General features: G+C 38.5%; 2 protein-coding genes across 6 annotated transcripts; both read right to left on the bottom strand.

The window, feature by feature from the left end:
- Window positions 1-943: 943 nt before the first annotated feature.
- On the bottom strand, window positions 944-3,088 carry LOC114529913 (uncharacterized protein K02A2.6-like). Its single transcript, XM_028551482.1, has one exon. It carries the CDS (start codon window positions 3,086-3,088, stop codon window positions 944-946), a length of 2,145 nt encoding a protein of 714 aa, XP_028407283.1.
- Window positions 3,089-4,864: 1,776 nt separating this feature from the next.
- Window positions 4,865-24,867, bottom strand: LOC114529882 (2'-5'-oligoadenylate synthase 3-like). Of its 5 annotated transcripts, none has more exons than XM_028551452.1 (11): window positions 24,739-24,867; window positions 22,858-22,926; window positions 21,642-21,840; window positions 20,792-20,884; window positions 20,154-20,261; window positions 18,967-19,122; window positions 18,669-18,829; window positions 17,882-18,149; window positions 17,659-17,738; window positions 17,275-17,570; window positions 4,865-5,504 (listed from the first exon to the last, which is right to left on the bottom strand). In XM_028551452.1, the coding sequence occupies exons 3-11, from the start codon at window positions 21,748-21,750 to the stop codon at window positions 5,369-5,371; spliced, it is 1,407 nt and encodes a 468-aa protein (XP_028407253.1). In that variant the 5' UTR covers window positions 21,751-21,840; window positions 22,858-22,926; window positions 24,739-24,867; the 3' UTR covers window positions 4,865-5,368. The 5 variants fall into 5 exon arrangements, with proteins under 5 accessions (XP_028407253.1, XP_028407254.1, XP_028407256.1 ...); XM_028551450.1 differs by lacking the exon at window positions 4,865-5,504 and adding an exon at window positions 15,480-16,138 and having other exon boundaries at window positions 24,739-24,861; XM_028551451.1 differs by lacking the exons at window positions 4,865-5,504; window positions 22,858-22,926 and adding an exon at window positions 15,480-16,138 and having other exon boundaries at window positions 24,739-24,861.
- Between the last annotated feature and the right edge of the window lie 540 nt (window positions 24,868-25,407).

The following is a 25,407-nucleotide window of genomic DNA, read 5'->3' as shown; positions in this document are numbered from 1 at the left end:
ATCTTAAGGGGCAATTCTGCCCCATGCTTCTGAGCGCCCCGTAACATCTCCCTCCTTCTGAGTTAAACATAAACGTTTTTCATCATACTTATATTAGTTTTCAGTCACGTAGTCTTCAAGATATGCCGGTCTACGTGTTTGTCTATTTGATGTTCTCACTGTGCTCCTGGGAGTGGTGTGCTCTACAGGTGGCTGAGGAATTGGTTCTTCAGATTCAGGCTCCTGCTGCTGGCCTGGTGTATTCTGCTCTTGCACTGGCAACTCTCCGTCTACATCTGCTTCTGAATCGCCTAGCTCTGCAGTTTTCCGGATATGCCTGCGATTTCTTCTATAGTTTCCTCCATCATCAGTTGCCACAATATACGACCTTGGACTAACAATCGCTTTCACCGTCCCTTTCCTCCACCTATCCTTTCCTTTCTCGGGCATCATACGAACCGCATTACCGACCTTGAGTGGTGTAAGCTTCTTGGATCCTCTATTGTAATAGTAGGCTTGTTTAGCTCTTGCCTTTTTCAGCTCTTGCTTTGTTGAATGCGTACAGGTGGGCTCAAGCAGTTGGCGCGAGATTGGAATTTGGGATCTTGTTCTCCTGCCAAACAATCGTTGGGCGGGCGAGGTAGTCATACCTTCCGATGGCGTGTTCCGGTGTTCTAGTATTGCCAGGTACGGATCTGCTTTCGCATCCAACGCTTTCTTCATAATTCGCTTTGCTATCTTCACAGCACTTTCCGCTTTCCCATTCGATTGAGGATATCGAGGCGACGAGGTCACATGCTCGAATTCATATCGTGTGGCAAAATCCTGAAACTCGCGGGAACTGTATTGAAGACCGTTGTCACTGACTACCCTCTCCGGTATCCCGTACCGTGCCATGTGTGCCTTTAATTTGTGGATTACTTCAGTGCTGGTCTTCGAGTACAGTCTATCCACCTCTATAAAGTTAGAGTAGTAATCTACTGTAACAAGATAATCTTTGTTTCCATGGACGCGTTGGGACTGGAGAACTCATAAGAGGTTCTTTCTGGTTTATTGTTCGGTACTGCGCACAAATATTGCACTTTGCGATGAGATCCTCAATGTTTTTGTTCATTCCTGGCCAATAGAATACTTCCCTGGCTCTTCTGAGTGTAGCCTGTACCCCACCATGGTTGTAGTGAAGTTTCTCTTGCATTTCAGCTCTCAATCCTTCTGGCACAATCAATCTCTCGCCTTTAAAGATAACTCCATTTTGTACGGTCAACTCGTCGCGAAACGGGTAATACACTCGTAATGCTGGAGACACCTCATTCTCTGTGTTTGGCCACCCTTCTTTCACAATTCTCACCAGTGCCTGCAGGTTGCTGTCTGCCGCTGTGTGCTCTTTAATTTGGGCTAGAGTAGTTTCTCTTACTGCTAGATTCTGCAGCATGTCAATTTGCTCTACTTCTCTTTCCGTTATTGATCTTGTGTCCTGCATGATCATCACTTCCTCGGTCTCTCCTGGTCCTTCGACATTTGGCTGGTGGGAAGTTGCTCGACTTAGCGTATCTGCCATAAACATAAGTGGTCCCTTGTACACGACTTCGAGCTCAAACTTCTGGAGTCGTAGCATCATACGTTGTAGGCGCTTTGGTGCACTTAGTAGGCTTTTTTTTAGGATTGACTCAAGTGGTTTATGATCTGATTCTACTTTTACGTGTCGACCATACAGATAACTTTCAAATCTCTCCATCCCATACACGATGGCCAGCATCTCCTTCTCTATCTGAGCGTACTGTACTTCGGTTGGTGTTAACGACCTTGACGCATATGCCACTGGTTGGTTGTTCTGTAACAGGCAGGCCCCAAGACCATTCATGGATGCATCACACTGCAGGACTGGCATTACATCAGGGTCGAAGAACCGTAGCACTGGTGGTTCTGAGAGCATCTGTCGGATTTCCTCCAACGCTTTCCCATGCACATGCTTCTCCCACCGGAATTCATGTCCGTGCTTGATCAGATCACGTAGAGGTGTAGTGATCTCAGCTAACTTAGGGGCGAACTTTTGCACATAGTTCACCATGCCAAGCAATCTCTGTACTCCCAACTTGTCTGTGGGGGCAGGCATGTCTCTGATGGCCTTCGTCTTCTCGGGGTCGATCTTCAGTCCATTCGATGTCAGACGATGGCCCATGTAGCTAACCTCTTCGAGTCGAAGTTGAATCTTGTCAGGGTTCAGCTTGAGACCCTTCTCTCTACACCGTTCCATCAAACCCCTGAGGTTCTTGTCATGGTCGAGATATGCCTCTTCATCTGTTGCACCACTGCCATAAACAAGAAGGTCATCTGCGATGACTTTGACTCCAGGTAGACCCAACAAGATATCGTTCACACGTCGTTGAAACTCTTCAGGTGCGGGTGATATGCCGAAGGGCATTCGCAACCACCGATACCGACCCCATGGAGTGCCAAAGGTTGTTGCATATGAACTGGCCTCATCCAGCTGGATATGCCAAAACCCGTTCTTGGCATCAAGGACTGAGAAACAGCGAGCGTGGGCCAAATCCGGTAGGATCTCATCAATGGTGGGTGAAGGGTAATGGTTACGCTTGAGGGCTTTATTTAATGGTTTGGGGTCAATACACAAACGGATGTCCCCATTCTTCTTGACTGTAACAACAATAGCCGATATCCAGGTCGTCGGCGTATCCACTGGAGCTATGACATTCGTGTCAACTAGTCGGTCAAGCTCTGCTTTGAGTTTGTCTTTTACAGCCAGTGGAATCCTTCGTGTTGGGAGCTGGACTGGGGAAATAGTTTCATCAATCTCTAGATGCAGTTCCCCTGGTAAAGTTCCTTGACCTTGGAACAGTTCTGGATACTCCTTAATGAGATACTTTTTGGTGATAAACTTGGGTGCATCTTTGACGCTCGGCGTAGTTGTAAAAATGTTCTCTTTGTTAACAACAAGTAAGTTCATGAGCTGACTGGCTTTAGCCCCAAGTATGGACTTGCAATTCTCTTCCACAACCATAAACTCTATGCTGTACTTCTTGTTATTCTTAGGATTGATAACTTGGAGCCTTGTCTTTCCAATAGGCTTCACTTCTGACCCATTATACATTACCAGAGTTGTGTTTGTCTTCACCAACTTCTTCTCGATAGGCTTTTGGAAACACCCTGCCAGTGTTCTTTTAGATAGTACGTTTACTGTTGCTCCACTGTCAAGCTGGAAACTTTCAAGTGTTCTGTTAATCATCAAGGAGGCACTTGGTTTGTGGGTGTATTGATCAGAGTTAACAGCACCCACCTCTTCTTTGGTCTCCACCAGAGCTATATACTCTCCTTCTGACGAGTCTGTATCCGTATTGATGCCGGATACTGGCTCTCTTTTGGTCAATGGTCTTCTCTGAGCATTGCAGACGACTGCGAAGTGGTTCTTTTTTTACACTGTGAGCATGTTTTGCCCCAAGCTGGGCATTTGAATTTATCTCTGAGATGAGATTTACTGCAAAATTTACACCTTATTAGCCCTTCGTCAGCTCTTTTCTCAACTGGCTTCCTCTGCTCTTTGTGCTGTTTTTGCTAACAGCCAACACTTTCTCATCTTCAGCTTTCATCGACTCGAGTTGCTTCGCCGTCTTCTCCCAAGACCGAACTATATCTATGCTTTGTTGCAGGGTAAGCTTTGAGACTTGCAATAATTTCTTTCGTGTGGCGTTGTCCTTAATACCCATAACAATACGATCTCTTATCAAGCTGTCTTCCAAATTACCAAAGTTACATGTCTTGGCTAATGTGCGAAGGACTGCGAAGTAAGCATCGACCGTTTCGTGTGACTCTTGATCTCTTTTATTAAAACAGTACCGTTCGTACGTCTCATTTGTTTCTCCAATACAATACTTTTCCAACTTACTTACAACAACATCGATGTCTTTTCTCTCTTCTTCATTCGCGAAATCCAAACCGTCCAAGACATCCAGAGCATCAGCTCCAATGCACGTCAACAAAGTCGCTGTTCGCAGCTCTTGTTGTACTAGGTCACTAGAGTCCCGCAGCCGTGCGGCAAGTTCGTAGTTGCGCCAAGCACGATAAAACCTTTTCCAATTCGTTGCCAGGTTACCGGTCATGGCCAGCTGAGGTGGCATTGGCAAATTCACCGGAATTTGCACCACTTTAACCTCCTGAGAAGGCTGAGATGCCGTTGAGGTTGTCGCTTGCTCATGGTCCGTCATATTTTCAATCAGACACGATCTTCTGAAATACTTCACTCGTAATTTTAACACAAGCTCCTGGAATGCTTCACACGATAAGTCTTCTAAGCGATAAGTAACTGTTTACCTCACTCCTGGTACCATGTTAAATAGTATAAGCTCACACACAAGTTATTTTATTCTATTTTAATGTCAAATCCCAGTTCCTAAAAGCGCAAGCTTTTTACAAAACAATAGAAAACATAACACAACGTTCGGGGCGTCCGTGTTCAATCTTAAGGGGCAATTCTGCCCCATGCTTCTGAGCGCCCCGTAACAAAGCTATTATTTCCTTTAATTATCAGTCAATCCGAATGGGTCTAAACAAATTTTAGAGCCTTTCGTAGCTTCTGAGTTCCGTTCAAAGTACATAAATTGATATATTGACTTTTTACTTTTTACCAGTGAGCTGCTTTTGACATATGTTACCGGTTTTTGTCACAATCATGTTGCATGTCATACTATGTATATCAGTGCTTCCACTTGCAAGGATTTTTCCCGAAGAAAGGAAATCTGCTTATTGCAGAAATCTGCTTATCTGCTTATTGAAATGAAATGCAGTGGCGTAGCCAGCCTGACGATTTTGACCCGCTATGTAAATGTCGAGCTATTATAATTATTCATGCCTTTAGAAATCTATTGTTTCCACAGTGAGTGAACACCAAAATATTAGCATAGCAGGACAAATCGACAGGCTGGCTACGCTACTGTTGAAATGTGCAAGGAAATAATGGCTACAAAGAAATGGCAGAGAAGAATGCTTTTAAACGAGGGAGATGCATGGATATTTATGTGATTTTTTTGTTTTTATCACTTAAAATATCGACAAGTCGTTGCCCAACTTGCATGCCTTACGTATTTACTTGTTGACTTTTCTGTCTGCTTTTTTCGTGACACTGATATTCCTTGTGATATATAATAAAATGCTGGCTAATTAATTTCAATTCGATTTGTGCACGTGCTCTTATCTTTTTATAATACTGTAACGTGAAAACGTATTTTCAAATCCCACAACGTAAAAATGAACAATTATCAAAATTCCAATGTGTACTAATTCGACGCGCCAAAAGGCGACGGTATAAACTAAGCCTGAGATGTAATTCATGCGACAAAAATAAAAAGATGGGTTTCTTAAATCAAATCTGAGTTTCTTAAATCCAACTGTCCGAGGAAACGCCATTCATCATTTGGCTTTCAAGGACTTCTCTCGCTGCGATGCTGATTTCTTCCCAAACGAATCTCTTGCACACGTTATTCATTGGATTAGCTGGGTCCATTACCAACGGCCTGAAAATTGGAAATATTATATGATACAGGTTTTTTGTAATGAAAGTGATTGATTGATCACACCATGTGCATTCGAATATGAATAGTTGTCCTTTGAATCCAAACTATCGCGTAATTCTATGAGAACAAAACAGACTACTGCTGCCGAAGGGTTTTACCCGAAAATGCCAGAACTTTGCGACATTGAGAAGTTTTGATGCCGGTATCAAAGTTCGTATTCTATTTTGCCTTAGTCTGCCAAATCTATTTGTCCAAATACATCTGTCTTGAAGAACAATTGGGGGCAACTACCGTCTGCCTCATACAGTAATTCTGTACCGATCGCCTGTGATATACGTCTGGTAAAAACTGTTAACAATTAAAATAACATACTAAAAAAAGAAAACTTTTCAGTTTGATTGAAAAAATGTAGTTTTGATTGTAAAATATAGTTTTTTGCATGTTTACTTTTTACGAAGTTGCTATGATTGTTGCGTTTTCAAAATGTGATTGTTTGGTTTCAAAAAGACATATTTAATACTTCAAATTGTATAACGATTCGTTAAATCTTGGTTACCGGGCTCGTGTGAACAGCCCCTTAATAAGAAAATCATTCGCACCGAAAATCGTAACAGAAATCGCATGTGCGTATTCAGTAGTGTTGTCAGCCCGACGATTTGTCCGCTATGCTGATATTTTCGTGTTCATTGACCGTGAAAACAATAAACTTAAAAATATATGAATAATTATTATAACTCGAAATTCACATAACGGGACAAATTCCTCAGGCTGGCTACGCCTCTGTGCGTATTTAACTTTAAATTTTTACCGTGTGCATCGAACGTGGTACGGTATGTCGTTTATCCGATAGTTATCTGTCCAAATAACATTCAGAGATTGATATTCATCCAAAGTTTTCATGATTCCATGAAACGCTTTTAACGTATTAAACCTGCCATATCCAGACGTATTTTCCTCCCAAAGATGTATTATAATCAATTCCATAAGGTATGAATTTGGAATTCGTCGATCAGACGAAAATGCTCGAACCATTTTCTTTTTCCAATATTTCACAAGACGAATTAAACTTTTTACATTGGGTGGACGATTTTCAACAAAGTCCACCTAAGAATTTTCAAGAGGTATTTCTTGAACCACTAGAGATGAAATGAGCAGAAACATACGCATGAAATATAGTGTACCTTCTGTTTAGCTAACGCCACGCTATAATACTCCTTGTTGTGTGTGTCAGTTTTCATTTTCCGATACAGACTTTGCAGATCTAAGAATGTATGAAGCAAAATGTTTGTTGTTTGTTTTATTGGAGAGTACAATGGTGCTTATTTCTTGAGAATTTCGATAACTTATTATATTCATCAATGCACGAGATAAAACAAGAATGAGTAGTACTACTATTTTATACCTCTAACTTTAAACGTGGGTAAGAGGTCAACATCAATTTTTCCATGTTCTCCTTGAACTGAAAATTTCACTAAGAATCTTGCGTTCTTTAGAGAGTTAGGAATTATAGCGAGTTCTGCTCTATTTTGTCTCAACTTTCCTATAACGTCATCTACAATTGTCGGTAGATTTTCCTTAAGTTCTTCTGCATCTTCCACTTCATTCAAAACCAAGACAAGATCAATATCACATTCTCCTTTGACAGCCGTTCCTTTCCCTAGCGATCCTCCCTAGATAATGCAATAAGTCACATTCTTTTTCACCCAATCTGAATCGAGAATGATGATCTTTTTCTTTCCGCAATTTTAGACTTTTATTCTTTCGCAAAACGTGCGGTTGTGCCAACTCCTTTATACAGATTACATATTTATCAGGTCGGCATTTTGTGCGTGTTCAACCGCGCCCTATGTAACGTGTCCTATATGTTTGTCATATTACTTTAGTCGATTGAAGAAAATTTCAATTTTAGTTCGCAGTAGACGAAAGTTGGTTTATATTTGGTCGGTGGTCATTTGTGAAGTGGAATACCTTTACAATTTGATCAGGCCTCATTTCTTGGTGTAGAAACCTGCATATTTTGTCAATGGCTCTCCCCATTTCTACTTTAAATTCATCGGTAGGTTGTAAGTTTTCTGCAATAAATCTGTTTAGGTCTTTGACATTCACGGGGCTGCGAAAATCTACGGTATCTAAACATAAACACCTTTTCTAAAATAAATGTGTGTGTTACGATGAAAGTACGTATGGTGGTTACTACGATCGAATACAACAGATAATCAGCAATGATGTAATTATACCATATTGTAAGTACATCGCGACAGGGATGGCGTCAAAGTGACGAGTGCGAAACTCCGACAGTTTGCTGAGAGATGTATGAACCATCTTACATACAGTTTAAATGAAGTATTGAGGGACAGGGTAGCCACGACACTGTAAAATAAGCCAAATAATTTTACTATGACCTTTGTTTTCTTTCTTCGAAAGTGCTAACTACAACAATATTTGACTTCTTTACTCAGTAATCCGGCAACCCAGATTAGGGACCGTGTTTTTCCTAACGAGAATATATTTCGAACAAAATGTTGCTATTCTGTTTCACAGGCTGTTGTTGGTCCAACTAGCCTAAAACGTCTTAAGTGAATGTGATAGAGAGACGATATTATGAACGATGCCTCTTTGACGAACAACAAATAATTAAACTATCGGGAAATTTATTTTTGAAAAATATTTCGAAACATAGGAGAGGAATCATAGAACAGATAGGTTTAAAAACGTCCGGAAAAAAATCAAGCATCCTCCCTGGCACAACTTCTCAGGATTTTCACCCCCGTGTGTTTGTTTCGAAACATATTTACAAAATACTGCAGTAATCAGGAGTTCCATTATTATTACCTGTACTCCCTTCATTAAGTGCCATGGCTTTTACAACTTTATATACTGCGCCTGCCAAAAGTGCTCCTCCGACTAGTCCTCCAACTAATAAGCCGCCGACGTCCAAGGTAGCACGTGAATTATTGCCATTTGGGGACCCTGATTTAAAGAGGTCAGTGTCAGTCTAAAACATTGGCTTACAGCGCGAGGTAGGAAGTAATTTGCTGTACCGGGAGAGGCCTAAATTTGCAATTGATGACAACTGATTGGGTGAACGAACTAGGTAGAGTAAAAAAGTTTCTAGATTCTGAAAATAAGCCTTATATTCTGAATATACTCCTTATACCGGAATTGGTAAACATGTTTTACCAACACACACACCATGCAACGCTTAGGCTAACAGAACAAATACATCACCAGTCTTACAAGGACGAATGGTTCGCTTGTAGTTGTTTACATGGTTTTCACTGCCTCTTTGGGGTATTGGAATGGCAATAGGAAGAACTTTTGGAAACTATTACATTAGTATTTTGACCCCTCTCCGTACTATAGTGTACATGTTGGAAAAATCCCCCCTAAATGTTCGAGGGTTTGTTTGTTTACATACATGGAAAGGCCGAAGGGTTTTGTTGTTTACTTACCGCTTGGAGAAACTGCACTAGCGGAGGCAGTTTCATCCCTCTCGTTCCCCGTACAATTTGCTTCATGCAGATCCTTAATCAAGCGATTGGTAAATGACTTGCGGCACACACCACAGGAGAATTCCATTTTGCCGCTTGCGATATTTGAAGGATGTCTTTAGCCACACTAAAGTTCAGTTTGAGAGCAACGCACAGTCTCACACAGCAAGTCTGCAAGAATGGAATAAAAACAGTTAGAGAATACCGCTACCTTCACTCGGCCAATCAGCGTCCTGTATTTCCATGCTCTATATCTCATAGTGTCTGAAATTCATAATAATTCTATTGAATTATTTCGCGTTTTTCATACGCACGTACACGCACTTAATTAAAAGTCTAAATCCTTATACATGTTACCTTTTAAAAAACTAAGTGAATAAATCGAAGGAACTTAGTTTTATGCATATTTTAGTATGCATTACGTGTACGTACGTATAAAAAACGTGTAAGTGGAAAGCAGCCTTAAGCACTCTGTCACCCACAAGTGTGTGAATGTTTGCCATAAGCATTTTCATGCATGCATATGATGCGGTAAAATTTGTTTGTACGCAAAAATGATATTTATTAACAATATTTACAATTTACAAATATGGATAAGAATGTTTATATGCGCATCTCAATCACCATGGCCTTCGACGTCCTTGACCTTCCTCTAGCAACACGAAGCATTTAACATTTAAGAAATAGAAAACATTTTCCGTGTTTCTACAGGGTGTCTCAAAAAAAACGCAACCACTTAATATTCTAAAATTCATATTGTTTATAAGCTCAATAGATTTTATGCCCCTGGGATTTTAAAATGGCTTCTAATCGCACAGTTCAACTGCTAGTAGTCAAATCAGCTAAACTAATAATGGTGCAGCTAACAACCGAACGAGTTTTTATTGTCGTGCATGATAACTTGAATGCTAACTGTCGACCTTGTAAAATAAATTGTAAATAAAATTTTACTCGTTAAATACTTTCAATTCAGCTCGTTGGTTTACGCACCCGACTTTGTTTACCGACGATTGTGCCGCTAGAATATGATTACAAGCTTTCTCGCATTCCAGGGGCCAAACGTCTTTTGTGTTGTAGAACAAAGAGGATATTAATGAATACTGAGTGGTTGCGTTTTTTTTTATACACCCTGTATACAGTTATAGAAACACGCGTGGGAGTTTGGAAGAACGAGAAGTAATCAGTGGGAAAACGAGCCCGTATATAGGGCGAGTTTTTCCACGTTATTTCGAGTTCTCCCAAACTCCCACAAGTGTTTCTATATATAACTGTATAGAAACACAGGAAAAAATGTTTTCTATTTCTTTTATAATATAACTCAATAAAAAGATTTTGTAAAAATATTATAATTCGATCAATTACATTACTTCGCTTGACAAGTTCGGCGGGAAAATTCCCGTGTTTCTATACAGTTATAGAAACACGCTTTTGGACCAATCAGTACGCGCGTACTATAAATGTTATATTATAATTTAAGTTGCATTAAATCCTCACGGGCTAAAATTCGTGAACACTGCATTCAAATTTTAACAATGAGTGATTCAATAGTTTTCGGGTTTTTTTGAGATAGAGTCACAAATGAATTCAATCCCTTGTGAAGTTCTAATGAAGTGAACGCTTATCTAATTCTTTAGCTACATTTTGCATAGTTAAGTCCTAGTTAACTCTAAAATACACGATTCTGATTGGCCAATTCGGTCCTTAACTACAGTTAAAAGTTAACTAGTTTTTTATACAACTGGCCCCTCCTGCTTTTCCAGTATTACCCTGGCCAGTGAATAAAAATCAGGGATTATATAAAGCTCAGTGTTTCTGATGTATATTCCTTCCACTGTCGTTTAAGATAAACCTGGCTGAACTGCTAAAGCACGTTTTTCAAGTAGCTGGGGAATTAACTGCGCATGCGCTAGTCTAGCTAATATAATTTCCTGTAGAATTGAGATAAATGACGGCTTGCAGATGTTCCTGGAATAATATCACAGCACTGTGCAACACATGCTCTAATATTTATCGACTTCGTCGTATTCACGTCCAATTTGTTTGAATTTTATTCAAAATTTTATAAAAAACTTTCAGATAATGGTGTCTTTCACTGACTCATGTTGGTGGTATACATGTTCTGGTATGTTGCATTTATACACAATGACTACAAGGTATCCCTGTGTTAGTTTTAGGACGGAAGCGGTTAGCTGAATATTGCTTGTTGTTAACAGTGTGAACCACTGAACCTTGCATGACCTAACAAATTTTACTAGAAATTTGTGTATCGAAAACTCCAGATTCTGTGAAAATGGCTACCACAGTTACTCGTCTCTCTTCATAGAAACCTTCACTCTGACTCTACAGTGATATATCAGAACTTACCTGAAAGAATTATCTACTTATTAGTCGATCCTTTATCTTCAACAATGTTTTCGAGCCTGTGACATAATCCTTTATGGCCATGCGTGAAAGTACAAGTACATTTCATTATCAAATATAATGTAACAACCTGTTAAGTCATAACGAGGTCATGAGAACCGGCAGTTTAGAATACAGGCGCGGATCTAGACCGTATCGAACGTGGCTCGAGCCACGGTCAGATTTTCCCATCCAAAATTTCCCATCTGCAATCTAATATTCACACATTATTTAGAAGTACATATTAATTCTTTGAATCACACCAAAATTAAGGAAATATATGTCTAAAACAAATAATTTGAGTAATATCTTTCGTAATCGTTGTCATATTATTACCAATTCCTGCTAAAAGTGGGAACAAATTCCCAATTATTATTCCTTGTTACTCCGGCGTCAGCGACGGAGTTGAAAATTCGCCTCGGTTTTGTTTTGTTTTTGGTTTTTTTTTTTTATTATTTTTCGTCGTCGCAAGTCTGAAATGGCGCGAACCATTCTAGTATTTGAAATGTGTATGTAACCGTATTTATCTACGTCCCAGTCTTATCTCCCAAGAGTTGTGGTGTACAGCTTTGGCTAATTTTCCGATGCGCGATTCGATTTCGCTCGCATGATACGGCAATTCCTCCAAGAGGAACAAATATACCGTTGTTTTCATGCTGTTCGATTAAGTTTAGATTGAATTGGGGCAAGAATATATTTAATACATGTAGATTCTGGTCCTATTTTAATAATATCGCTGCTATTTCGCCGTTTAACATAATGATGTGGTCGTGTATGGGCGCGTTGACACGTCGTTAGTTTGCACAGGATTGAAAATATGATATATAAGCGCCTATTCCAAAAGCAAAGTGTAAGACAAAGCGAATGTATCGTGCAGTTTATTTACATTTTTGAACAATTGAACTTCTATACTTTTTAAAGTACGATGTGCTTCTAAATTTCGCGATCGAACATTTATAGGTTCGCAACTCGCAAGGCATTTAAATGCGAATATGAACTGTATTGTTTATGTTCAGAAGCTCTATATTGAAGACTGGCACGTGCGCCGGAGTTAACGCCAGAACAGGCGTCTTGTTTCATATTACGATTGTTCAGTTAACACTGAACTATAAAATTCGCCGAAAGCTTGCCGAATTGTGCCGAGTATGTTCGGAAGCAAGTCGTGCATTCGAAGCTGCGATCACAGCAACTAGTTGACACGGTCAGCGTGCAGATTATTGCGCAATTGTTACTAAATATAGTAACGCTCGGACACGGTGCAGTGTAGCAAACCAATCACAGGGCAAGCTTTTGCCACGTGAGCCACGGTGCGACACGGTGCGACACGGTGGCCTGTTTTTGATTGCGCAATAAACATGATAAACAATAAAGTTCGACACTTCTCGACTTCGAACTCGGATATAGTTTAGACATAACACGTTAAATTGGTCTGTTCGCTGCATCCTGGCTGATTCAGGCTGAATCGAATGCATTAATACATGAATCCGTCGAAATTTCTCAAAAGCAAATCTAAGTGAGCATATTTCAGGGGAAATATCGCTCTTCAGGCTACAACATGATGGAATTATTACTAAAGACAGGCTTCGCTCGCTCGCGTTTACAATCGCAAAGACAATTTTTAAACTGCACTTAACTGCTATTTCCCAAGAGACAAATACTGAAAATCTTTACCCAATGTCCTTGTAAGGTAAGACTTTTAGGTTTTAAATCGAACTATGGGCGCTCTCCTTTATACGGAAAAACGGCCAGACCGCCAGACCGGTTCTGTTGTATTTCGGTAGTCGGTACAGACAAAAGTATATCGTTATTTACATCTGCCTAACACAGGAAATGCAGTTTCACCGCTATATTCTTAACGAAATACTCTATTTCAATTTAAAATATGACCGGTCTGACCTTTTTGGCCGCTTAATGGAAAGCGCCCTATGATACAAATTTGCATTTACGCTGTGAATAATTTGTGTATGCAAATTTCACGTTATGTTGAGTGTGAATGAAATATCCGTAAATACCTAACCAAAAATTTTGAAAATGGTTTTGTGGTTTTATGAAAGTACAGGGATTTACAATATTCGCTTTTAAACGTTCCCTGAAGAATATTGTAGAACCAAAGCTCAGAAAATGTTTGTTTCGGTGGGTCCATAGCCCCTTCGCCATACGCCCCCAACCTTCCCCCCCCCGACCGGAAAATTTCTAGTCCAATATGACACGGTCAGATTTTCGGCTGGATCCGCGCCTGGAATATATTGCGAGATTGCAACAAAAGCGAAGGGCTTGTATTTAAAGGTGAAAATTAGTTTATTAAATCTCCAAATTAGAGAATTAGATCTTATCTCTCTATCGTAACACGATGTAGTGAAGGCTGTTCCCGCCACGTTGATTTTGTCCGCGCGGGAAAATACGCAGTACACTTTGGTTTTGAACTTTGCTGTGCTTTTCTTCTTTGTTAGACAGCGCCTTTTCTTAAGTGCGAAGCAGTATTGCTCATGATTGCTGTCAGAATTGCTGTATTTTTTATGTAATTCATATTACTCTTCACCAAATAAATTTGTGTCTATTTTCCTGCGTTTCCGCTCGACGGTTTGTTGATAATGATATTTTCCGCGATGCGTTAACGGCAAATTCTGGCTTTTCGCCTTTTCCTAGATTTGTTGATTGAATTAATAAATTTCAATAGCTGAAGTTAATAGATCAATTAAAGATTTTCAAAATCTCTCCGCAGCAAATTTTTCCCTATTTCTCGCATTCAAATAGTCATGCACACACTTAAAGTCATTAAAGCAATATTCTACGACATCAACAACCTTGGTAATGAATGCAAGACGTCGACAATATGGACTGGCGTCTGATCAAAGCCATTTTAGGCTAAGCTGCCCATATTAGGAAAGGCGAAAAGAGAATTTAGCTTGCTATATTTCATAGTCAACACAAGCGTTAAAGAATCTTTAATTTCTCGCTAAATATAATTTCTCTTATGAAATAATATAATCGAGTCTGCCATATAACTAAACGATTTGAATAATAGATGTTCCTATCACAATTAATATAAAATTTGCACTGTTTAATTTTAAATCAAGTATATAATGCAAATTATACCGTATTGAACTGCCGTACTCAATATAGACTAAAGACAACGAACAACATTAATTGCCATTGGTATTTAATAATTATTTAACCCTTCTTTGTTTATCTACATGCACTAGCCTTCTTTCGCGGAAAAGAGAAAACAAAAAAGACATTTCAAGTCAGCAGACACGGATGGAATTTATTTTCCTCAAATGACATCTAGATAGTTTGTCTCAAAGACAAAGGCCCGATCAATTCTCAGATATTTGGGTCATCATTATCAATTACAATAATTATACAGACTGCGAGACCGAGCTAGGTTTTCGTTCAGAGTGTGTGCATTTGCTGTACGAAAATTGCCTACAATATTAAACAACATTGTCCTTGGCACACTGCACTTGCACTAAGGCGCCACGTCCATATTCATGTTGCCACGCAAAACGTCGAATCGACGTTATCGTCTGTACCTACCCATGCACGCAGCTCAAATAACGTCAACCGTGGCAGTCATATTTTAATTAATGTTTCGTATTTGACTAGCAAGTTGATCACGCCATTATAAATATCAGTTAATATTTTAAAACATTGTGTGTAATGACAATATACAGGCGGTTGTAGTAATTCATGACGACGACACTATTTTGCAGCAGATCGATTGAAAAACTGAAGTGAGTTCCACGTCAGTATTCTTTTAATCTTTCTCAAATATTGTATTTTGTTGCCACACGATAACGTCGAGAGCTCGACGTAAAAACCCACCCATCCACGTATAACGTCGATTCAACGTTTTGCGTGGCAACATGAATATGGACGTGGCCCCTAAATCGATCATCTTCTTTCAAAAACGCCTGTACTCTGCTTCTACGGTGATATAACATGACTTACCTGAAGCGATTATCTTCTTCTGAGTCAATCCGAATGGGTCCAAACAAATTTTAGAGCCTTTCGTAGCTTCTGAGATCCGTTCAAAGTACATAAATTAATATATTGACTTTTTACTTTTTACCAGTGAGCTGCTTTTGACATATGTTACCGGTTTTTGTCACAATCATGTTGCATGTCATACTATGTATGGCAGTGCTTCCACTTGCGAGGATTTTTCCCGAAGAAAGAAAATCTGCTTATTGCAGAAATCTGCTTATCTGCTTATTGAAATGTGCAAGGAAATAAAACCTACAAAGAGATGGCAGAGAAAAATGCTTTTAAATGCGGAAGATGCGTGGATATATGCGATTTTTTTGTTTTTATCACTTAAAATATCGACAAGTCGTTGCCCAACTTGTCTTACGTATTTACTTGTTGACTTTCGTGACTGTTTTTTTCGTGACATATACCTTGTGATATATAATAAAATGCTGGCTAATTAATTTCAATTCGATTTGTGCACGTGCTCTTATCTTTTTATAATACTGTAACGTGAAAACGTATTTTCAAACCCCACAACGTAAAGTAATTCGACTCGCCAAAGGCGACGTATAAACTAAGCCTGAGATGTAATTCATGCGAGAAAAACAAAAAGATGGCCGGCAAATCTGAGTTTCTTAAATCCAACTTTCCGAGGAAACGCCATACATCATAGGACTTTCAAGGACTTCTTTTGCTGCCATGCTGATTTCTTCCCAAACGAATGGCTCGCACACGTTGTTCATTGGATTAGCTGGGTCCATTACCAACGGCCTGAAAATTGGAAATAATTATTATATATGACACAGTTTTTTTATGAAAGCGATTCATTGATCACACCAAACAATCGCGTAATTCGACACCGCAGAAATTGGTGTTTAAGACGTTTCAACCCGAAAATCTAATCGCTGGTTCACAATTGTGCATTTCTGTATCGCCCTATCAAAGAGAAACCTTTTGAATATCTTAAAAAAGTTCAATTTTTCTTCTGAATACGCATTCTGCAATCTTTTGACAGCTCATCATACACATCTGACCGCTGTGAAATGGCCATTTTGAGGCTTAAAGTATACACAAGGTTATTAATTCAGACGATTCGTTTTTACCGTGAGCAAGCTTCAAATCTTTTGTGCAAGACATATTTTCTTGAATATCTATAAATCTTTTTCCTCACCAAGTTTGAAGTCTAAGTATCGAGAATTGCGGCTAAGCCTATACCAATTTCCGCGGTGTCGCGTAATTCTATGAGAACAAAACAAACTACTGCTGCCGAACAGTTTTACCCAAAAATGCCAGAACTTTGCAACATTGAGAAGTTTTGATGCCGGTAATAAAGTTCGTATTCTACCTAAGTCTGCCAAATCTATTTGTCCAAATACATCAGTCTTGAAGAACAATTGGGGGCAACTACCGTCTGCCGATCGCCTAGCTGTGATATTCGTCTGGTAAAAACTGTTAACAATTAAAATAACATACTAAAAATAGAAAACCTTTCAGTTTGATTGCAAAAATGTTCTAGGGAAAATATAGTTTTTTGCATGTTTACTTTTTACGAAGTTGCTATGATTGTTGCTGTTTTAAAATGTGATTGTTTGGTTTCAAAAAGACTAATACTTTAAAATTGTCTCACGACTCGTTAAATCTCGGTTACCGGGCTCGTGTGAACAGCCCTTAATAAGAAAATACAGAAAATATTCGCACCGAAATTCGCAGCAGAAATCGCATGTGCGTATTCAGTAGCGTAGTCAGCCCGACGATTTGTCCGCTATGCTGATGTTTTGGTGTTCATTGACCGTGAAAACAATGAATTTCTAAAGACATGAATAATTATTATAACTCTAAATTTACATAGCGGGACAAAATCCTCAGGCTGGCTACGCCACTGTGCGTATTTAACTTTAGATTTTTACCGTGTGCATCGAACGTGGTATGGTATGTCGGTTATCCGATAATTCTCTGTCCAAATAACGTTTAGAGATTGATATTCGTTTAAAGTTTTCATGACCCCATGGAACGCTTTCAACGTTTTAAACCTTTCATCTCTATCCGTATTTTCCTCCCAAAGATGAATTATAATCAATTCCATAAGGTATGAATTTGGGATTCGTCGACCAGACGAGAAATCCGGGACCATTTTCTTTTTCCAGTATTTGACAAGGCGAATTAAACTTTTTACTTTGGTTGGACAATCATCAAAAAAGTCCACCTAGGAATTTTCAAGAGGTATTTCTTGAACCACTAGAGATGAAATGAGCACAAACATAAATAGAACATCCGTATGAAATACAGCGTACCTGCTGTTCAGCTAACGCCACGCTATAATACTCCTTGTTGTGCGTGTCAGTTTTCATTTTCCGATACAGACTTTGCAGATCTAAGAATGTATGAAGCAAAATGGTTTGTTGTTTGTTTTTTTGGAACGTACAGTGGTGCTTATTTCTTGAGAATTTCGATAAATTATTATATTCATCAATGTATGAAATAAAACTAGATTGAGTAGTACTACTTTTTTTATACCTGTAACTTTAAACGTGGGTAAGAGGTCAACATCAATTTTTCCATGTTCTCCCTGAACTGAAAATTTCACTAAAAATCTTGCGTTGGTTAGAGAGTTAGGAATTATAGCGAGTTTTGCTCTATTTTGTCTCAACTTTCCTATAACGTCATTTATAATCGTCGGTAGATTTTCCTTCAGTTCCGCTGCATCTTCCACTTCATTTAAAACCATGACAAGATCAATATCACATCTCCCTTTGACAGCCGTTCCTTTCCCTAGCGATCCTCCCTAGATAATGCAATAAATCACTTTTTTTTTCACCCAATCTGAATCGAGAATGCGTTGAAACGTCATAAAACAGCTTCTTTATGAAGCCCAGTTTCCTTTTAATAGTAATGGTCGTGAACGAATCATTTTCACTGATGAGAAATAGCTCGGATGTGAATTTGACATTTTTTCTGTGCGGTCATTGTTCACTGGATACAAATAGAATTTTTTTTTAATATATCCTTAATATTTCCTTAAATATTTTGATGATCTTTTTTTTCCGCAATTTAAGACTTTTATAGTCTCACTCTTCAATAAAAAAATTTCGCTTTCCGCAAAACGTGCAGTGGTGCCAATTCCTTTATATACATTACATATTTATCATGTCGGCATTTTGTGCGTGTTCAACCGCGCCCTGGAGCATAACGTTTCTTTTGTTTGTCATATTACCCTAGTCGATTGAAGAAAATTCCAATTTTAGTTCGCACTGAGACGAAACTTCATTTAGATTTGTTCGGTGGTCATTTGTGAGGGTAATACCTTTACAATTTTATCAGGCCTCATTTCTTGGTGTAGGAACAAGCATATTTTGGCAATGGCTCTTTTCATTTCTGCGTTAAATTCATCGGTAGGTTGTAAATTTTTCGCAATATATCTGTTAATATCTTTGCGTTTCAAAGAGCTGCGAAAATCTACGGTATCTAAAAATAAAGACCTTTTCTAAAATAAATGCAATTTTTCATTAAATTAAGCCAGTGGTTGAGTATTTTGCATTCAGCTACATTTTTCATTATTTGCTCAGTTCCACGTGCAAACGTCGGTATTACTTCGACAATACCTATATTTGGCACTGTTTCAAGTGCTTCGGCTAAACCTGCATCGCATTCTTCGCCTAACACACGTATTCTGCTCTCATTAACATCCTCGAAGAATGGGTCGATGTCCCAAGTGGCATGTGAACTGCGGACATGTGAACTGCAGGCATTTGCAGACCCTTACAATGCAATGAAAAAGAATTTCAAAAAGTCAGTTCACAAAACGGACTAAAGAATCAGCTAAGCTGCGAAGAAGCGAGTACACTGTTGCCATATGCAATAAGGCGTTGCATAGCAGTGAGGAAGATAGCTAGTTAACCGGCTAAGCATTGTATTGACTATGAGAAATAGTAAAAATGTTTCTATAGTTATGGATCCATTAAGATTTTCTGTGGCTGTACGTGGTTAAAGCCGTACTGCGTACGTTTTTATGTACGAGTTTTAAATAATATTTAGATAATATTTGATATAGTAAGTACAAACTCATCAATATTTTTATCCATATGTTATGAGATTAAAAAGATATTGTTAGAGAGCTATGCAACATTTTTCTCACGCTACATCGCTATATATTATACAAAATGCATAATGACACCGAAATGCTTCACAAAATACACTCTGAACTACAGACCTTTTTAGTACTGACAATACACACCAACTAATATGCCAATTCGAGGTAACATATCAAGTTACAAAGCAGAAATAATTCAATTGTGCACGAAAATGTATGATGTTTTAGAAGTTTAATCTCGTATAGGGTGTTTGTATGTGCATGCGAGACTTACAAATTAGGAGACATACGTCTATTTGTTCGAAGTGTGAAAAGGGTAACCACTTGCCCCCGCGCTGCCCCCGTGGCTCCGGCGCCCCGTTGACACGTTAATGCATAATGCATAATGACACATTAAAAATTCGGTTTTGCTTTTTCAGACACCCTGTATCAGCTATCGCATTGTACTGTACTTTACACGAGGGCTAATTACGTTCAACTTCAAGCATAATCATGCAGCATATATATTAACCATACAGTCCCATTCTTCTCTGCGCGGATCAATTAAAAGCTAAACTTTCGGGCGTGGGCATGGTTTTCCAGGAAAAATTTAGAATTCAAAACTCTTAGAAATTTAGAACTCTCTCGGAAATGGGTTGTTTTGCACTCCTTCAGAAAAAAATTCCCCTCCTATACTTGATGAATAATTACAAAACTTACTAATACCAATACCGCCCAATCTGGGTGGGTTGTATTCCCGTTTGCTCGGATGCCTCATACCCCTGCATCTTGTCCCGGGAATGCCCGAAGTTGAGGCAGAATCGGTATCTATGAAAGAATCCGAAAGATGCAAAATTTAGCCATCTATTTAATTGTTATGAGCAGCACTGTGGTGCCGATGCGAATGCATATATTACATTTAAAGACAAAAATCGTGAAATTGAAAATTGGATTATATCTGGCATGCCTTTGTTCAAAGTTAAGTGGTACATTAAGATGATTATTACCCACTTTGCTTAGCGTTGTCATCCTATTTCCTCGTATGTAACAGAATGTTAACACTAATTTTAACATTATTTTGTTGAACTAAACAGTCTAAATGTGTGGCTGCTAACCCGAATTTAATTGCAAGACGGTATTATTTATAAAGATGCCTTTGCACGAACTCAAATTTTAGAGCAAGAAATATATTTTTGAATTACATCTCTCCACTTTGTTATTACATGTATCAAACATTACGTGTTAAAACCGATCTTGCAAGAATATCAATTTCCCCTGCAAATCGGACGGCGTGAAGTGATAACAACTCTCCCTGAGAAGTATACATATGAACGAAACATGAAAAATATTATAATTACCTGACTGATTCCGTTTTTCAAATGCCTCGAATACTTTTCTTGCCGTGTATACAATTCCGCCTACTACCAATGCTCCCATGAAGAGTGTCTCAACTTTATTGAAAAAATTATGTCATATATATTTATAGTCATTTAAATTGACTAAACATGCAAGAACGTTGCTATAGTCGATGATGAATTCTTGCTAACAGGGAGTCAGTGGTCACCTATATAGTATAGGTCAGTGGTCACCACAGGCTCGGTGAATATTGTTGAATAAAAACATGGACTTGGTATTCGGCGAAAATATGTTAATCATGCCATTGGTATTGTCCCTACTATAAGAAATATACTATATACTATATACTACAAGAAATAAATATACTATATACTACAAGAAATACATGCATGGAAAATCCTCTCGCCTGAAGCAATTAACATATATTTCCAACAGCGAAATTTTATAGTACTCGTTGCTTTCCCAATCAAAATAATTTTAACGGCGCTTCGCACCGGCTCGGAGACAGTGAACACAAATGAGACTGGAACGCTCACTCTCTGACTTTCTCTCATTAATGAGTGAAGCCAAGAAGGGGGATCATGAAGCCTTTCTTGTAGGTATGATCCAGGCCTCTGGCGCGGAAATTTCAAAGAAAAAATCATAATTGCCGCTATTTTACCTACGAAATTTCCTCGTGGAGGCCTGGATCATACCTACATTTAACAAGAAAGGCTTCATATTCCGCCATCTTGGCTTCAAACTTCCGACAGAGTGAGCGTTCCAGTCTTATTTGAGTTCACTGCTCGGAGATGATAATGGCCATGTTGGATTAAATTTTCGTTATTGCAAAGGCACTGGTTGTTTGCTTACATGGAGAGCTTTCGTCCTCGTTTTTCGACTTCGTACAATTCTTTTTATGCCGATCCAACGAAAAGCGATTGGGAAATAACTCGCCGCACACATTGCAAGTGTATTGCATTTTCTTGAATGTGATATTAGGAGAATATCCTTTGTCCCACTTTAGCTCAATTTCAGATCAACTAACACCACGACACAGCAACTCTATTAACTGAAAAACAATGTGGATATCTCTTAAAGTCAGCATAAATAACACAATGCATAAAGAAAACGAACTGCGTTAAAGTCGGAAATATTTTTAAATATTGTTAAAGGTTGTTACACAACGCATATCGCATTTGGTACATTCTCTGGCCTGCCATTTCTCTGGGAACTCCGCTTTGACATGTTAATCAACTTTCTAGCCAATCAAAATGCCCTGGTCAGACGGTTGCATAAAAATCTGGGACACGTTGTAAGAATGGATGTTTTTGAAGTATATTCCTTTTACTGTGGTAATGGTATTGGCTGAACGACTGGAGCATGTCTTCAAGTGGCCGAGAAATTAACTATGCATACGCGAGTCTAGCTAATACTTCCTGTCAGTGGCGTAGCCAGCCTGACGATTTTGTCCCGCTATGTAAATTTCGAGTTATAATTGTTCATGTCTTTAGAAAACTATTGTTTTCACAGTCAGTGAACGCAAAAATATTAGCGTAGCGGGACAAATCGACAGGCTGGCTGACGCTGCTGCTTCCTGTAGAATTGAGATAAATGGCGTCGACGTCTTGCTCGCCTACGTCTTAAACGCGGGTTCAGCAGCTACGACGTACACTACGTCTTCCTGGCATTTCCTGAATAATATCAAAGCAAAACACGCTTTACAGCCCCATAATATTATTGAATTATCGTCTTGATATTCACGTCTAATTTCTTTGAATTTTTTCAAAACCTTTGAAAGTAATGTCTATATTTCACTTATTCCGTATTGGTATACATGCTCTGGTATGTTGCACTTATACACAATGGCTATATGGCATCCCTGCGTTAGCTTTGGGACGGGAGCGGTTAGCTGAACCTGAATATATCTTGTTGTTAACAGTGTGAACCACTGAACCATGACCAAACAAGTAAGTTTTACTTGAAATTTGGGTGTCGAAAACTCCAGATTGTGTAAAAAGTGGCTATCATAGAAACTTTCTTCATAGATTCTTTCACTCTGACTCTACAGTGATATATCAGAACTTACCTGAAAGAATTATCCTCTTATTAGTCGATCCTTTGGCTTCAACCGTATTATCAAGCCTGTGACATAATCCTATATGGCCATGCATGAAAGTACAAGAACATTTTATAATCAAAAATAATGTAACAACCTGCTAAGTCATAACGAGGTCGTGAGCACCGGCAGTTTAGCATATGATTATTGCGAGATTGCAACAAAAGTGAAGAGCTTGTAATTAAAGGTGAAAATTAGTTTATTAAATCTCCAAATTAGAGAATTAGATTTAATCTTTCTATTGTAACACGATGTAGTAAAGGCTGTTTCCGCCACGTTGACTTTGTTGTCCGCGCGGGAAAGTACGCAGTACACTTTGGTTTTAAACTTTGTGCTTTTCTTCTTTGTTAGACAATTGCCTTTTCTTAAGTGCGAAGCAGTATTGCTCATGATTGCTCTCAGAATTGCTGTATTTTGTATGCAATTCATATTTCTCTTCACCAAATAAATTTGTGTCTATTTTCCCGCGTTCCCGCTCCACGGTTTGTTGATAAAGATACTTTCCGCGATGCGTTAACGGCAAATTCTGGCTTTTCGCCTTTTCCTAGATTTGTTGATTGAATTAATAAATTTCAATAGCTGAACATAATAGATTGGTAATTAAAGTTTTAGAAAATCTCTCTGCAGCAATTTTTTTCCTATTTACTGTATTCAAATTGTCATGCAGACACTTAAAGATAAAGCAATATTCTACGACATCAACAACCTCGATAATGATATGCATGACGTCGACAATATGGACTGGCGTCTGATCAAAGCCATTTTAGGCTAAGCTGTCCATATTAGGAAAGGCGAAAAGAGAATTTAGCTTGCTCTATTGCATAGTCAACACAAGCGTTAAAGAATCTTTAATTTCTCGCTAAATATAATTTCTCTTATAAAATAATATAATCGAGTCTGCCGTATAACCGTATAACGATTTCAATAATACATGTTCCTATCACAATTAATGTAAAATTTGCACTGTTTAATTTTAAATCAAGTATATAATGTAAATTACACCGTATTGAACTGCCGTACTCAATATAGACTAAAGACAACGAACAACATTAATTGCCATTGGTATTTAATAATTATTTAACCCTTCTTTGTTTATCTACATGCACTAGCCTTCTTTCGCGGAAAAGAGAAAACAAAAAAGACATTTCAAGTCAGCAGGCACGGATGGAATTTATTTTCCTCAAATGACATCTAGAGAGTTTGTCTCAAACACAAAGGCCCGATCAATTCTCAGATATTTGGGTCATCATTATCAATTACAATAATTATACAGACTGCGAGATCGGCCTAGGTTTTCGTTCAGAGTGTGTGCATTTGCTGTACGAAAATTGCCTACAATATTAAACAACATTGTTCTTGGCACACTGCACTTGCACTAAGGGGCCACGTCCATATTCATGTTGCCACGCGAAACGTCGAATCGACGTTATCGTCTGTAGCTACCCACGCAGCTCAAATAACGTCGACCGTGGCAGTCATATTTTAATGTTTCGTATTCGACTAGCAAATTGATCACGCCATTATAAATATCAGTTAATATTTTAAAACATTATGTGTAATGACAATATACAGGCGGTTGTAGTAATTCATGACGACGACAGTATGTTTTGCAGCAGATCGATTGAAAAACTGAAGTGAGTTCCACGTCAGTGTTCTTTTAATCTTTCTCAAATATTGTATTTTGTTGCCACACGATAACGTCGAGAGCTCGACATAAAAACCCACCCATCCACCTAAAACGTCGATTCAATGTTTTCCGTGGCAACATGAATATGGACGTGGCCCCTAAATCGATCATCTTCTTTCAAAAACGCCTGTACTCTGCTTCTACGGTGATATAACATGACTAACCTGAAGCGATTATTTCCTTTAATTATCAGTCAATCCGAATGGGTCTAAACAAATTTTAGAGCCTTTCGTAGCTTCTGAGTTCCGTTCAAAGTACATAAATTGATATATTGACCTTTTACTTTTTACCAGTGAGCTGCTTTTGACATATGTTACCGGTTTTTGTCACAATCATGTTGCATGTCATACTATGTATGGCAGTGCTTCCACTTGCAAGAATTTTTCCCGAAGAAAGAAAATCTGCTTATTGCAGAAATCTGTTTATCTGCTGATTGAAATGTGCAAGGAAATAAAACCTACGAAGAAATGGCAGAGAAAAATGCTTTTAAATGCGGAAGATGCGTGGATATATGCGATTTTTTTGTTTTTATCACTTAAAATATCGACAAGTCGTTGCCCAACTTGTCTTACGTATTTACTTGTTGACTTTCGTGACTGCTTTTTTCGTGACATATACCTTGTGATATATAATAAAATGCTGGCTAATTAATTTCAATTCGATTTGTGCACGTGCTCTTATCTTTTTATAATACTGTAACGTGAAAACGTATTTTCAAATCCAAAACGTAAAAATAAGCAATTATTCCAATGTGTACTAATTCGACGCACCAAAAGGCGACGTATAAACTAAGCCTGAGATGTAATTCATGCGAGAAAAATGAAAAGATGGTC

The sequence above is a fragment of the Dendronephthya gigantea genome, unplaced genomic scaffold (genome assembly GCF_004324835.1).
Source record: "Dendronephthya gigantea isolate DGI-Jeju-01 unplaced genomic scaffold, DenGig_1.0 000058F, whole genome shotgun sequence".
NCBI classification, from domain to species: Eukaryota; Metazoa; Cnidaria; class Anthozoa; order Malacalcyonacea; family Nephtheidae; genus Dendronephthya; species Dendronephthya gigantea.
This window is presented reverse-complemented; position numbering and strand designations above follow the sequence as displayed.